This window comes from Microtus oregoni, unplaced genomic scaffold (genome assembly GCF_018167655.1).
Source record: "Microtus oregoni isolate MIOR12 unplaced genomic scaffold, Mior012 000001F_ref0000356, whole genome shotgun sequence".
In the NCBI taxonomy this organism is placed as follows: domain Eukaryota; kingdom Metazoa; phylum Chordata; class Mammalia; order Rodentia; family Cricetidae; genus Microtus; species Microtus oregoni.
Window position 1 is genome coordinate 24,021,161 of NW_024543060.1, and position 15,466 is coordinate 24,036,626.

Consider the following 15,466-nt stretch of genomic DNA (forward strand, 5'->3'; position numbering starts at 1 on the left):
CTGAGTCATCTAGACTTATGGACTGAACAACTACTGGATTCTTAGACACTTTCCGTTCACAGTCAGCCATTGTTGGATTAGTTGAACTGCAGCCTGTAAGTCATTCCAATAAATCCCATCTATAACACACACACAGTCTCTCTATCTATCTATATGGAGAGAGTTTGGAACAACAGCTATGTTTTAAAAAGACATTAACAAGAAATAACCATTAAAATATATGAAGACAAAAGTATAAAACAGCAGCTAATGAGATTAAATTTGTGACTTGGTACATATGTGTATATATATGTATTTGTGGTATACATATATATATATACATATGTGTATATATATGTATTTGTGGTACATTTGTGTATATATATGTATTTGTGGTATATTATAAGTATGTAATTTAAATATATGTTTATATATAACCCATCTTGTATGATATTTATAATTGTACAAGATTATAATACATAATCTTGTATGATATTTATAAATGGTATCCATTTGTTAACCTAAGGTAGATGTTTCCACAGTAGTTTATTAAAAGAAATGAAAAGTGGCCATCATTCCTGAAGAATGCTTTTGGGAAGCTAAAGGCTAGAAAAACAGTGCTATCTAGTGGTTACATCTGTGAACAAGAGGCTAAGCACACCAGAGGCTGCAGAGCCTCCAGAGATGGAGTCTAAGTAGCTTTATCTTCTGCCACAAGCGAAAGCAGGTCCTACATGGGAAGGAACAAACACTGATCACACGGTTCTTTCCAAGGTGATATGGAAAACAGACTATGAACTTGGACTCCAATGTCATGGAGAAAAGACTCAATTTGGGAAGAATGTCTTTAAGGAGACTAGACTTGTTTCCTTTTGATTACTTTCAACTATGACATGGGAACAGGGATGTTGAGAAGTAAACAGGATACATAGAAAGCATTCTGGCTATAGAAAGTAAATCAGTTTATTCTATATTATTTATTATAATGTGAATAGGCTATGAAACTTAAAACAATTACAATAAATCTTATAAATAAAAAAATAAGTTAGAACATCAACTTCAACAAATATATTTGCAGAAAATTTAAATATCTGGCATTATTGCAAAACATATAGAAACAAATTAAAAAGTTAAAAAGATTCAATGTTGCATTGCTATCAGAGTTCAGTTGTAGTATTCAATATTTTTAATGAAGTAAACAAAGTGCTTTTGGAAAGAATACAATTAACTCTAAAATATCACCTTATTCTACAAATAGTCCTGGTCCTCTGGACTTTTCAATATCAACCCTAAAAGGTTTATGTTCATGTGCATTGTTCTTAGGATAAGTTTGGTCATTTAGATTCATTTCCCTTGGACAGAAATGTAAAGGAGAAACCATAAACGTCAGTCTAAAATTGCTAAAGAGAATTTAATTGGTTATATGAATATCAGGAAAAGAATTCGATTGTTGTGGTGCATTTCTTTTAGCTGCTGTGTAATCTCCTAGCTTAATTATCACACTAGCCCAAGCATTAAGATAGCACATATTAGCATTCTAAGAATGCCATGTTCAGCAGCTTTTCTATAATGAACAGAAATACCACAGTTTATAAGCAACCACAGCCGAGCAGTTACACCCCAAACATTTATTAACATTACAGTCACAGAAGGATTCACTTCCCCAAGACTGGTGTGCAAAGGTGCCTAACATAGCTTTTGCCTTCACAGCATCTGAAATACATATTTTAAATTATCCTTATAATGCTGTCATAGTAACCACCATAGTAAAATAATCACTGAGCTTAGTGGTTTTCTCTTTTCTTTTTTCATGATTTACAATGGGACCTGAGTTCTAACTATAAAAGTTACACAATAGCCGAAGGAGGTATGTTCTCCTTTTTTCGAATACAATGAGTTAAATTGTCTTTAGTGGTTTTATATTGCTATCTATTATTTCTTCTTCATATTTTTAACCATGTAGAAATAAATACAAATGACCAAACTTATCTTTTATCAGCTGAAATTCTCGAGTGCCTGTATGTAATTAAAAAGAAGTGTGGCAGGAATTGGAGAACTGAATGCTGGTCACAGGGCTGTCAGGAGCTCTGTCCTCCCGAGCTATCTCCAGCCTCAGAGGATTTCCATTCACTTCTCTGCTAAAGAAAGTCATCTCTAAAGTTCAGGTTCTCACCATGCTCTATACTTTATAATTCTGCAAGCCATGATGGTGTAAGATCATAAGCTAAGACTTGGAATGATGTAATACCCATAACAAACATCGCTTGTTCCATTTTTTTTTCTTGCTATTGTCAGAACAGGAAAAGCAAATCAAAAGCCAAAGCATACATTAAAAAGTTGAAAGACCTATTTAAAATACTTCTACAGATTTCATCTTTCTGGTCATTTCTTCAGCATTTACTAAAATACCATGACTATATAGCTACTAGGCAATCATTAAATCCCTGTGTTTTCCTACTTGACCTCTTTGAGATTAGTTAGAAGTATGGCATACATTTCCTCAGTCACATCTTAATACTTATAGAAACTAACTCCCAAAGGCTTCAAATAAAATTTGTCAGATTCAGCAGACTTTGATGACAAGCTCACCGTGAGCCAACAGGACTCACAAAAGATCAACTTGGTTTTGACTACAAAAGATAAGCAGAATCCAATTAACAGAGAACTTGACAGAACAGACACCAAATGAATTAGACCAAATCTGTGTAAGATGGACTCCCAAATATGGGCAGGGTAAATGCAGGTGGGTGGATGACATTCATTTGGGATCTTTTAAAGGATCCAAGTCTGTGGTAAACATCAGAGATGAAGACGGTTCAGTTTACAATTATGGTCATCCCATTGTAACAGTATAAGCAGGTCATCGGTATTGAGGGTTTGCCCAAAATGAAAGCGGAATTATTTGTCACTGCACTGACAGATAAGGCAGGGGAACAGATACAGGTTTCAGGACTTCACATGGATCTTGATGCACAGTGAATCCACTACTTAAAAGCAGTTACCACGAAATCACATTGCTTTAAAATGGTGCGCTGGATGACACTGGTCAGAAATGTGCAAATGTAACTTCCAACAACACTCTTAACAAAACATCTACTTGCAACCTAATTAGAAAAACTGAAGCAACAGCTCAAAGCAATAATGCAGTATGGAAAGGTGGAGCCCCAATCTCAGAGCAAAGATACACATCTGCACAGTTTTACTATCTTCCTTATCCTGGAACCTGAGAACTCCAATAGCAGCACAGCAAAACTCACAGACCAACAGGATAAAAGCAGATAAGAATAACATGCAATTTATGCATAAAGTTTATTACCATGGTTACAAACTTTGAGAACAGGCCTCTGAGACATTGGACTGAGACTCTGCCGAATATCTGCTGAGAGAGAGAGAGAGAGAGAGGGAGAAATTTAATATAGACGCATGTTCAACTTAAGAAGTAAAAGAGTATTACATGAGTTTTCCAAGCTTAGGTATTCTTAGCGACGACTCAGTGCTTCAGTGCCCTGAAATACTTGGAGCAGCAATGCTCCGCTATGACTTTTCCTTCCAGTCTATCTGTGCTCCAGCAAACTCTACTGGGACAATGTGCATATGGTTCTTTAGATGAGACCTGTCACACTAATCAGGATTTTCTAGGTTCAGTGCGTTCATTTGTTAATGTGTTACTGACACCAGCCAACTGGAATGCATCTCTCTGTGACATCTGTCTCTGTAAAGGATTAAGGAAACTCAGAAAACTCAGGAACAATTATGGCCCACAGCACTATAGTCGTGACACAACACTTTCCTTAAAAGAATTAGGGGAGAAACTGCTCTTCCCTGTGACTGTTCCCTAGAAAGACACAAGCACAGAATTCACCTTTCGGCTTCGGTGTCCTTTTCCTTCTGTCCCGGAAGGCAGCCCCTGACTGCAAAGCCTCCAGCAGACTATCCATCACTCCTGTCTCGTCACCCTCTGTGAAAAGAGATACAGGGAATTCCATCAGCCCTCAGGGTTACCAAAGCAATGTCAAAACACACATGCAAATGAGCGATGGTAATGCTAGAGAGGAAAAGGACCGAGCACCAGTATGAAGCCAGCTATTTCAAAAGAAGAAAGGCTCCGACTCTGTCATAAATCAACCATCTTTTAATACCTCCACCTCGCAGCGCTCGTGCTGCTGTCCGCTGGAGAAGGCAGGGCTCACAGATGCGGTGTGGAGCCCTGCTCTCATAGACTAGTGGCGCGGTGAGTTTAAATGGAATGTGGTTCTGGTTAGATTGGTGTCTAGGGTTATCATAAATCATATTTTCTCTTGTAGAAATGAGTTATGCTTTAAACACCAGATTCGTTTCTAAAATGACCAGGTGTGGTGTAGTGCCTCTATTGTATAGAAGCTGCCAAAACTTACTGTAGAAAATGACATTCCATGTGTGCCTCTGTGATCGTGCTTCTGGTAGATACAATATATATACACATGTACAGCAGACACATGTATATACATATACAATGCATATAAATACAACAAAAACATATACATATATATGTATGTATTAATGTATGTATGTATCAGACAACTTTTCCTTGACTTGAGGTGACATAATAATCGTAACAAAGTTTTATAGAAAGAATTTATATAAGTTACCTTTTACAGTTAAGATGGAAAAACCCAGGGAGGCTTTCAAAAAAATCTAAATGACCATGTTCCCTGTATTATTAAATTCTCTGTATAATTAAGAAAGAATTTAGATTTAGTGCTAACTCTGTCTACAAAGGCAAATTATCTTGCCGTATTCATAGGCATTTATAGCTACCTATGTTGAATATTACAGGAAGGAGAAATAACTTCAGAGAGGCTACTTGTCCATCTCTGCTTCACAAAACACTAGGGATTCATTTGTTCATGCAAAAGAAGCTATTTGCTGGCTTGATCTTTTGAACTGTATGCCTGGTATCTTAAGAGCGTATCTAAAACAGAGGAAACTATTTTCCTAAGAACTTTTTCCCACTGTTTTCCCCCCATTTTGGAGACACACTCTCTTTATAGAGAACTGTTGACACGTGAATGTGGCAGAGTACAAAAACCACACTCATTTACAGTTTATAAACAGATATATACATATAAATATGTATCAGCTGCTTTTCCATCTGCTTCGACTTCACATTTTTAGAAGAGAACTAAACCTTGGAGGTGTTATCAGAAACGGTGGGTGAGAAGCAGAGTATTTGGAGGCTGTCAATTTACACATAGATTTCATTCTAAAGCACTTCAATGTCTACTTTAAAGCACATTAAATACTTCAGACAATTCGATAACTACCTACCTAATCTTTAAAAGTTTATACTCACATTTAATAATATTTTTCCTAAACATAGTCGATATAATATTAAACATTTAAGGTAGCAAAAGTAAACATTTAAATAAATAAAAGGAGTGTGTGTGTGTGTGTGTGTGTGTGTGTGTGTGTGTATTTGTTTGCTTGCAAAAGAAGAGCGGGAAAGAGAAAAATAGAGAATTGGTTTAGGGGAAAGGAAAATGAGGAAGACAATTAAATACAAAACCGTGTTTGTTTTGCTCCTGGACGGGGGACAGTTAAACATGACTGAATATGGCTGGGTGCTAGATTACACTGTGCCAAGGTTAAGTTACTGGTGGGTGGTGACTGTCCTATGGCCTGATAGGCTGATCCTGCTGGTACCTTGGGGACAGATGCTGACATGCTTAGGCTCACAAGTGGACTCACACTGTGCCACAGCCTCTGTTTTACGACTCTGAACATGCAGCTCTCTATAAAATGTCTTTCCCATTTTCTTTCCCCAGCTAGTTCCCACTACTTCTCCAAGACAGAAACTGAGACCATCTGAGACCATGCCCTGTCCCATGTGTGCTATCTCAGTGCGTATGGCACGTATCACAACACATCCTTTCGAAAGTTACAGTTTCCCAGACAGGACTATTATGAGACAAGTAGCTCCTGGAAGACAGGGAGAGCAGATTCCTTTTCTTTTCTTTTTTTTCAAGACAGGGTTTCTCTGTGTATGTAGCCTTGGTTGTTCTTGGAACTTGCTCTGTAGATCAGTTTGTATGTGAACCCACAGAAATCCATCTACCTCTGCCTCCAAAGTGCTGTAACTAAAGTTATGCACATCCACTGCCTGGGTTTATGTTTGCTTTTTTAATAGGTGGCAAAATCCAGTTGTTTGATAGAAAGCAGTTGTCTAACCCATTATAATTTTGTGTCTTGGTTAAGGACATAATCATATCTCATATTCTTGCTAAAGAACCTCGGATTTGAAGTGTAAATTAACTGTGTGCAAGTCATCTCTGTTTAAGTTAATGTAGAAGATGAGAGGATATAAGGAGGGCATTTGCCCAACATATGTTTACCTGGTACATGGTAGTCTGCACTGGGTCATCACGATACACTTAAGATAATTAGGTTCTAAGGATCAACAAGAACTCTCTTCAGTTCTCATATGCACAAGACTGAGGTACACATGAAAGGGATGGAGACTGTAGAGGAAGAAGGTGCTCGGAAGAAAATAGCAGATACACAGGCCAACATATAAAATCAATTGCTTTATACATATATCTTCCATTATGAACCAAGGAAATAAAACCAATTTATATTAAAAATACAGCCTCATTTCTTCTCTGAAAACTCAAACAACTACCTGAAATCGTACCCCAGTAGAACTGAATGACATATTGCCTCCCAAAACTCGTAAATGGAAATTTGAAAATTGCAGTGTTGAGGGAAATGGAGAAAGGAAAGACTAGGAATAGATATTTCCACATTGAATCAAAGGGGTAGACTGGGAAGAAGGGGGAACTGCTGACGGACATGCCTGAGGTCTTTGGTTGCCTATGGATGAAGGATGGTAAAGTATGGGGAGAAATTTTGAGTTTGGAGGTCATGGAAGGCAATGAGCTTCTCTTGTGGGAGATATCAGTTGTGACACCAGATGTGATTTCAGGGGTTCAGTTGGAAATACTGGTCTCAAGCTAGTATGGAAAAAGACACTATTTGAAAGTCATTCTCTTATTATAAAACAAACAAACAAACAAAACCAAAAAGGCAGTATGGACCAGAGCCTGAGAAAGGCCCTGAAAAGTACAAGCATCAGAGAGTACCCACAAGGACTGGTGGGGCCCTGGAGTGTCGTGGTCAGGAGAGGTAGCATTTGTAGAGACAACATCAACATAAAGTATGGGAGCCTTGGCATTTTCTTCAGCCAAGACAGAACACTAAAATTTCACACACCTAGGAAGAACACATCCCCAAAGTTTCCTTAAAGCTAATGATAGGCAAACAATCCCAAACAGCTACTAATGGGAGCAGCTGAGGATGGGATAGGCTGCTCAATAGCAAACTCAACTTCAAAAGTCAGGAGGTGGATGGCTTCCAGCTTCTGAAGGGACATTATTTCCAGAGAAGCAGTGGTTCCATTGCCAGGAACGTGAGGACAGAAAAATAGCTGTGCTCAGATATCAGTCACCAAGACATGATTTCTTAATGTTATAATTTGGATCTAAACTATCCCCAGAGCTCATGTGCCAAAGGCTTGACTGACATGGCTCTGGGGAAGTGACCAGCTTATGAAAGCTTAAACCTCATTATTGGGTCGCCCCCCTGATGAGAAATTTAATGGACTGTTGAGAGAGATCCACCTAGAAGGTGGGGTCTTGCTGCATTGAGGGTGTGCCCCTTGGGCCAACAACCTGCTTCCTTTTCTCTAGGTTTCTGGTTACCATGAGATGAGCATCCCTGGACGTATACTGACCCCAAGGTTGTCCTGCTTTACCGTGGACTAGAAACAATAGAGTCAGTAGATAATGGACTAAAGTCTCTAAAACTGCATGCCAAAATCAAAATTCTCCCATGAAACGTGGGTATTTTGTCAAGGCAAGAGAAGGCTGACTAATACATTGTACTCTTACAAAATAAGAGAGGAAAGTAAAAACAAAGCAGAAATTTAGAAGGGGCAGAGGAGTAGAGCAAGGGATCCAGAAAAGGAAGAAGACATACAGGAAATGACAGAGAACTCCCAAGACTCTCAGGATCTAGACCCAGAGCAGCCCCGAGCTTATGGAGGAGGAAACAGACTCTGGGAGGAAAACAGGACTTAGGATTTGAGGCTGGACAATTTGTAAAAATAACTGCGGATGTTTACACAGATTTATTTTAATAAGTTTAAAAAACCAGCAACAGATATACACAAATACTAAGTATTTTTTCTAGTTTACATTAACTTTAAAATTAACAATGCTATAAGAATCACTATGGTCTGAATGCTGGTACACCACCCAAAACAGCAACTTAATCCTTAGGATGCAGAGTTGTTATGCAGTGATTAAATCATGAGGCAGTGCTCAAATGGATGGGAATATTGCCCTTAAAAAGAGATGTTGGAGAGCTGGTCACCCCCTCCACCACCATATAGGTTCAAAGTAACAAGGTATTATTTGTGGAGAGGAGAATGAGCCCATTACAAGAACAGAATTCATTGAAGCTCTCTCTGACTTTAGACATCTTCAAGAATCATGAGCCAAAATATCTGTCTTGAATACAAATTACCATATATAAGGCATTTTTTTAGTAGCAAAATGTACTAAGGAAACAAAGAATATTTGAAAGTAGCAATTTTATAAACATTGGTTCTTCTGATGACCACAAATTGTGCTGTAATTACACTGAAAGCTAACAGGGCAAAGGGATTGGAGCATGCCAGCTAAGCACAGGTGAGGAGAGAGCATAAGGAACCAAATCCACAACCACTTACCCAGAACTCAGGCACATCTAAAATGAAAAGCAAACTAAAGTGACTTTTTAGGTTACTGAAAATTAAACATGGAAAACGGAGGAAAAGAAAAAGATGAAGAGGCTGATTTCTAGCCTCAGGTGCTCACTTATGGGAAGGAAGAAGACAGGTCACAAAGGGTATATGACACAGTGTGATGGATGCTGGGTCAGAAACCCAGGCACGTCCTTGAGGAGGGACAATCAGCATGAGGTTGGGAAGGGAAGGGGGCAAGTGGCCCAGAGGTTTCCTAGACATCTACACCTAAAGGAATGGCTTGGAGAGTAGCAGAGATGCTGGAAAGGGGAGGTTTATTCTGGCTGGCTGCCACAGCCATAGCCGCAGGGCTTCAGGGGGATAATGAACTACTCAGAGAACCGAGATAATGCATAGGACAGAGGGCAGAGAGTTAGAGGTGAAGAAGGCATCTCAGAGAGGGGCAGGTCGCTGAGAGCTGGCTGGGCCATGCTGAGGAGTCTGGAATTTATCTTTATGTGAGTGATGAACTTCTTTTTATCTCAAAAGCATGTAGTCATTTCTACCCAGAAAAAGCACTCTGAGTGAGACACCCTATGGCAAAGCAAAAAAGGAGAGACATGTTAAGGGGTTTACATGAATTAGTAGTGGTACCAATGAAAGTAGGGAGAAGAGGATGAAGAACAGAAAATTCTTGATTTGCATTTCAAGAACTATTATAAAAAAAGATGAGGTTGATTATCAGGTGTCTGGATTGGGTTTCATGATGTAGATGAACTTCATTGACCAAAACCAGGAACATCTTTGGTAATAAAAGAAACTGAGCCTGGAAAGGAGCTCAGTTGTGGAGGGGTTGAGATATCATGAGATAATAAATTGCTTTAAAAAAGTTATTGAAGATGCATAGATGATTCGCATATTCACAAGTCTAAAACTCAGGGCACAGAATTTGTCTAACTGAATTAACTTATAAGGACACAGGTTACACCATAACCATAGAAAAGAGTAAGAATAGTGGGGGAGGGCAATATATGGATTTTTAATATAAATAGATTTGAACACAGATCCTCTGCAAGTCAGTGAAGTTCTCCTTTACCTCTTCTCATTCTCACTGATCCCCAACTCTCAACAGGACGAAAGGCATCCACTTCATGAAGTTATTGTAAATATTACAGGAGATGTGCAATGTCTAATGTTCTGCAGAGTGCTGGCCCATAGGTAGAATCTATTAATAGCTAATTTTTTCAGTAGTTATTGATATTATGATAAAGTGAGAGCCCATTTAAAGAGTGTGCAGAAGAGAGCCAAGACACAAAGGCAACTAACTCATGTAGAAAGGGCTAGGGAAGCAGGGGAGGATCTCTCTCTGGGGCCATGTTCTGCGGCTTGCAGTGTATGTGCTATGGAGCTTTTTTTTTTTTTATTAAAAAAAAAACTTCCCATTGTTTTATGACCTACATTCTTTAAATCTCACACCGTTTCAATGGTTTTAGGGGAAGTGTGTGATACAATGATTAAAGCCTGGCATTTAACATGGGAATAGAAAGATGGAAAGCCCAAGTCTCCTTAAAGAACTGCTTAAAGTGTGCTGCTAATACACAGAATCCACAGGCTCAAGTTTAACCCAACCTTCCAGAAGAAAAAAAAAGGCTGTTACTCTAACATGGTTACATGAATTACTGTTCTATGCAGTTGGTTACAGAGGGATTATATGGCTTTTCGTGGTAAGTATTTCAGCCCTTAACCATCTAGACATAAAGCACAAAATACGACTTAAACCAGACAGCAAAAAGGCAGGAATAACTTCAAACAAAATCTCTGAACTTGTTTTAATACAGAGGTGATGCTGAAAATTTGAGTCAAGGGATGCAGGGAGCCAGTTTTCCCTGGGACTTAGCCGACAAAGAGCATCACAGCTGTGCGCTTTCTACTGCATATGACCACATCAACCATAAGCACAGGGATTTGGGGAAAAATAAACTATAATAGTTTAAAATTTCTATTTTTCTTCTCCTGTACTCATTATTTGGCTAACTTGAACAGGTAAATTAGAAGTGAAAATTGTAAAGAAAGTCTCCTCTCTCCGGAATGGGCCATTACAGAGAGTCAATTCTTGTGGTTGGGTTTCAGCTCCCATTCTGACCATCTCTCTGTGCCTTCTCACAACTATGAGACGGGGTCTTATAATAGGATTTTCCTTAGCAAGCTATTGTCTGAATCGAGTTAACCTGAATAAAGGGTGAAGACAGTGTCTCCCATGTGCTAAGGTCAGGTACACAATAGCTGTTATTACATTCACCGCTGAGATTATATGTGTTCAGCTGATTGGGCCATGTAACAAATCCATTCTAAATCATATCCGCATATTCTTTCTATTTTAGAAAGGCTGAAAAAGGTAAGAAACAGACACAATGTCCTGGTCCCGCCCAGCAACTTCCGCAGTCTCCCTGGCAGCAGAGGTAGAGTGGTCCCGAGATGCACTGCCATGCAGTGAGACAGAGGAGATGCCTGTGAGGCTTCTGGACAGAAACAGAGCATCTATGTCAATAACTGTCATCCCATTTGCCCTGGCCCTGCAGCAGCTATAACTGCAACTGTAAAATGTTGCCCCCTTGAGGCAGTCAAAACTATGACCACTAATGATAATGGCAGTGGTTGGCTAAAGCTAGCAAATAGTTTAAATACAATAAAATGTGTACAATCACCATGTGATAGGTAACATCTTATCTACAGTAGAATTTTAAAATTTCTTGATTTACTGTTAATAAGATTGCAGAGATTACACTTATGAAAGGACTTATTTTTTTTTAAAGTTTTATATTTATTTGTTGAAGGTGTGAGTATGGATATGCTTTTGTACCTCAAAAGCAAAAAGCCATTCTTGGATGTTACATATACATATGGACACCCAGGTAAAATAGTAATATAAACACTGACTTCATTAATACTGCAGATCATGCAGGCAGGAAGAGAGCATATGCCTACAATCTCAGCACTGGGGAAGTTAAGACAAGAAGGTCAGGCATCTGAGACCAGTGTGGGTTATATGTTGTGGTGGTTTGAATAGGAATGGTCCCTAGAGACTCATGTGTTTGAATGCATGGCCCATAGAGAGTGGCGCTATTAGAGGTATGGCCTTGTTGGAGTAGATGTGGCATTGGTGGAAGTGTCTCTCTGTAGGGGTAGGTTTGAGGTCTCAAATGTTCAAGCTATAACCATGTGGTACACTCTCCTGTTGCTGCCTGTGCATCAATATGGAAAACTCTCAGTTCTTTGTCCAGCATCATATCTGCCTGCATGCTGCCATGCTTCCTGCCATGACGATGATGGACTAAACAACTGAAACTGTAAGCTAGCCCCAGTTAAGTGTGTTCCTTTATAAGAGCTGCTGTGGTCATGGTGCTTCTTCACAATAACAGAACCCCTAAGATATACAGTAAGGACACACCTCAACAAATCCTAAAATGGTTCATGAGCCTAAGGGAGGAAAACGGGATGGAAAGACTGTAAAAGCTAGAGAGAGGATCAGGAAGTTTGCTTTGGGGTTGTCTCCTAGTAATATCAGAGGCCACACCCATAGAATCTCACTAACATGACTTCCTGAACAAATACTACAAATAGACACAGCAAAGTGGTTCAGGGAAGCACAAAACAACGACTAAGGACTGTGGAGAGCAGGAGAAATAGTCGTTCCCAGGGAAGAGCGCAACAATAAGCTATTCAAATGGAAACTGTTATCCGTAAAAACATACATACAAGCAACATTATACAGAGTCGAGCAAGTTGATTTAGAAAGACATTTTTAAATCCATATATGTATGGAAGAGTAATTGATGAAAAAGGCCATTAGTTTGAAGAGAGCGAGGAGGGGTATATGGTAGAGTGGGTATATGGTAGGGAATGAAGGGAGGAAAGGGAAGGGGAAATGATGGAATTATACTATAATGTCAAAAAAGAAAAAAATCTTATAACCAAACCTATATATAAACACAGGTTGGTACAGAACATTCACATGACAACAGTGAACCAAGTCATGTAAGGCTACTTTTAATTTACAAATTTAGGATCTTTTAGATAGTATAGTTTTTTTGTTTAATGTACAGAAATATCTAATGGTTGCCTTCTGAATGTTTTAAAGTAAAACTTTCTCATTTTCAAAACTAAAAAAAAAACGACTTTAAAATTCCTTTTAAAAGTTACTTTTCTCCTTATTAGATTCTCCACTAAACTTACAAAAGCATGGATATTTCTGGACTATATCCATACCACAGACAAAGATGTAAAAGCACTCATATAATTGATGTATGAATTTGTAATTACAAAATATTAAATAAACTATTTTGGGTATATTAAATAGATATGCTCCAATTTAAAAAATTCTTCCAGGTTCATGAACCATTCCTCATGAAAGAAATCTCTATCACAAATAGAGACTGTGGCAGAAAACCACAGCTGGACACACCAAGATCCAGCAGATACAGCTGCATCACCGCTCTATGTCTACAGCACAGGAAACATCTCTGAAGAGGTGGGAAAAGAGACTTAAGAGCTAGAATACTATACTAGAAAGTTTGTTGTAAAACAGTCTCTCCTAGAAATGAAAAAAAAAAAACAAAAACAAAACAAAACAAAAAAACCAAAAGACTAAAAACAAGACCAGAACAATGGCAACATCAATGGTCTATTAACATGGAAGGAAGAAATTTGGTGGGGTCTCAGCCTTAGACCAAGAACTAGAGGCAACTAACTAATGACTGTTGGGAGGAGACAGCCTCTCCTAGAGATGAGTCCCTGATTGGTTTCCCAATATAAAGTAGTCAACATTGAAACTATGTACATACCACCAACAAAAATAGACTCAGTAGGTTATATTTGTATATACTTACTCATACAAATAAACACACAGATGTACACAATAAAGATAATCAAAGAAAAAGAAGATAACAAAAATTGTGGAGGACATGGGAGGGGGTTAAAAGGGCGGCTGGGAGGAGCTGGGGGGAGGAAAGGAACGTAGTTAGTTCCTAGTATTCTAGTTCTATTAAAAACATACTAAAAATAAAATATAAAAATCTTCTCTAGGTAAGACAAAATTTCTCATGGCATTTTCGTACAACACTCGTCCCACAAGGAGCCTTGTGTCTCAATAGATAAATTGTGATTGGAGGGTAAGAGCAGATGGTTCTGTGGTCAAGTGACTGGGTAGCAATGTGTCTTCTAACAAATGCACATGAAAAATCCATTCATGCTAAAAGCAGCACTTCAACCAGCAGGGGATTAGACATCTGGTAACTACTGTACCAACAGCAATCTGGTCACCTTGCTAATAACATAAAAAAAATTCAGGTAGAGCAAATATTTCATCTATAAAAGATTAATCTGTAAAAAACAGTATATAAGAGGGGGAAAACATTTTCATTGGTTTTAGCATGTAAAAACCCCAAAACTCAGAAGTCATATAAATATCTATAAGTTGAAAGAAATAATAAGTCTGCATATGAATAATAAAGGATAAACTAGAAAAATATTTGAAATACAAGTACCCCATAGGATTGAATGTCATAAAAACACATACAACTCAGTAAGAAAATGGCAAGTACACAGGCAGACAGTATGTCCAAGGAACCATCCCTTACAGTCAGTCAACTGCACAACCTCAGAATTCACAGGGTGAATTCCTAATCCCCAAAGTTGAGAAGAGATCAGATCCAGGGAAGAGGCCTCAAGAAAGGTATCCTCCACCAGGGGAGCACAGTTAGAAGACATCACTGTAAACCTGGTGGCAGGTGCTCCCCACAGACAGCGAATCTGCTGGAGCCCTGATCTTACAGAACCCTGATTCCACAACCACAACAAGTAAATTTCTGCACCTAACATGGTACTCAATTGTGGTACTTAATTATAGGAACCTAAGTGGAGGAGGCTCCATACACAGGTAAACTCCTCTACTTTCTTCATCATTAAAGATATTCCAAATAAATCAATGGAAGATTGTTTTCATATATCTGTAAGGTAACAGCAAAATGCAAGACTGATCAATATTAAAAAGTGTTAGGGGCAGAGGACAAATGAGTATTAGAAAGTGTTGGGGTAAAGGGAGGCAGTAGAGATGACTCTGCGGTTAAGAGCACTGGTTGTTCTTCCAGAGTACTCAAGGTTCAATTTCCAGCACACATATTGTGACTCACAACTATCTGTCCCCTCTAGTTTCAGGGGTTCCAACACCCTCCTCCTCTGGCCTTCGTAAAAACTGGGAACATAGGCTACCCAGACAAACATGCAGGCAAAATATCCATACATATACAGTGTAAAAAATTCTTTTTTTTTTTAAATGAAGTGCTTAGAAAAGCAGGTCACTTAATTCATTGCTGGTATTTGTCAAAAATTTTTAAAACATGAATGCAATCTCTTTGAAAGTTTAACAATGTTTATCAGAAGCATTGCCATATGAAAAAGGTTTTCTATAAAAATTATTCTATATATATAATCCACATGTATGCAAAGGTTTATGTTAAATAATGTACATTATATTGTTTATAATTGAGGAGGCTAGCAGCAACCTTAATATTCATATGCAGGAGACTACAATATGATATCCATGTTCCAGAGTATTTGGATATATGAAAAAAAATCACAAAATATATTTAAGCTGTTGCTTGGGCCACTGTGAAAGCACAGCTGGTGGCGAAGGAGGGCAGTTATTATATTGTCATTGAAGACACTGAA

General features: G+C 38.4%; 1 protein-coding gene across 3 annotated transcripts in view; it reads right to left on the reverse strand.

The window, feature by feature from the left end:
• The window catches only part of Diaph3 (diaphanous related formin 3), a 459,276-nt gene that overhangs the window by 108,775 nt on the left and 335,035 nt on the right, over window positions 1-15,466 (reverse strand). For 2 of the 3 annotated variants that reach the window (XM_041667741.1, XM_041667725.1), the window contains 2 exons: window positions 3,842-3,937; window positions 3,296-3,358 (listed from right to left, as the gene is read on the reverse strand). In XM_041667741.1, the coding sequence (XP_041523675.1) occupies window positions 3,296-3,358; window positions 3,842-3,937 (159 nt within the window). The remainder of the gene's footprint in view (window positions 1-3,295; window positions 3,359-3,841; window positions 3,938-15,466) is intronic. The other variant, XM_041667734.1, reaches the window with a different exon arrangement.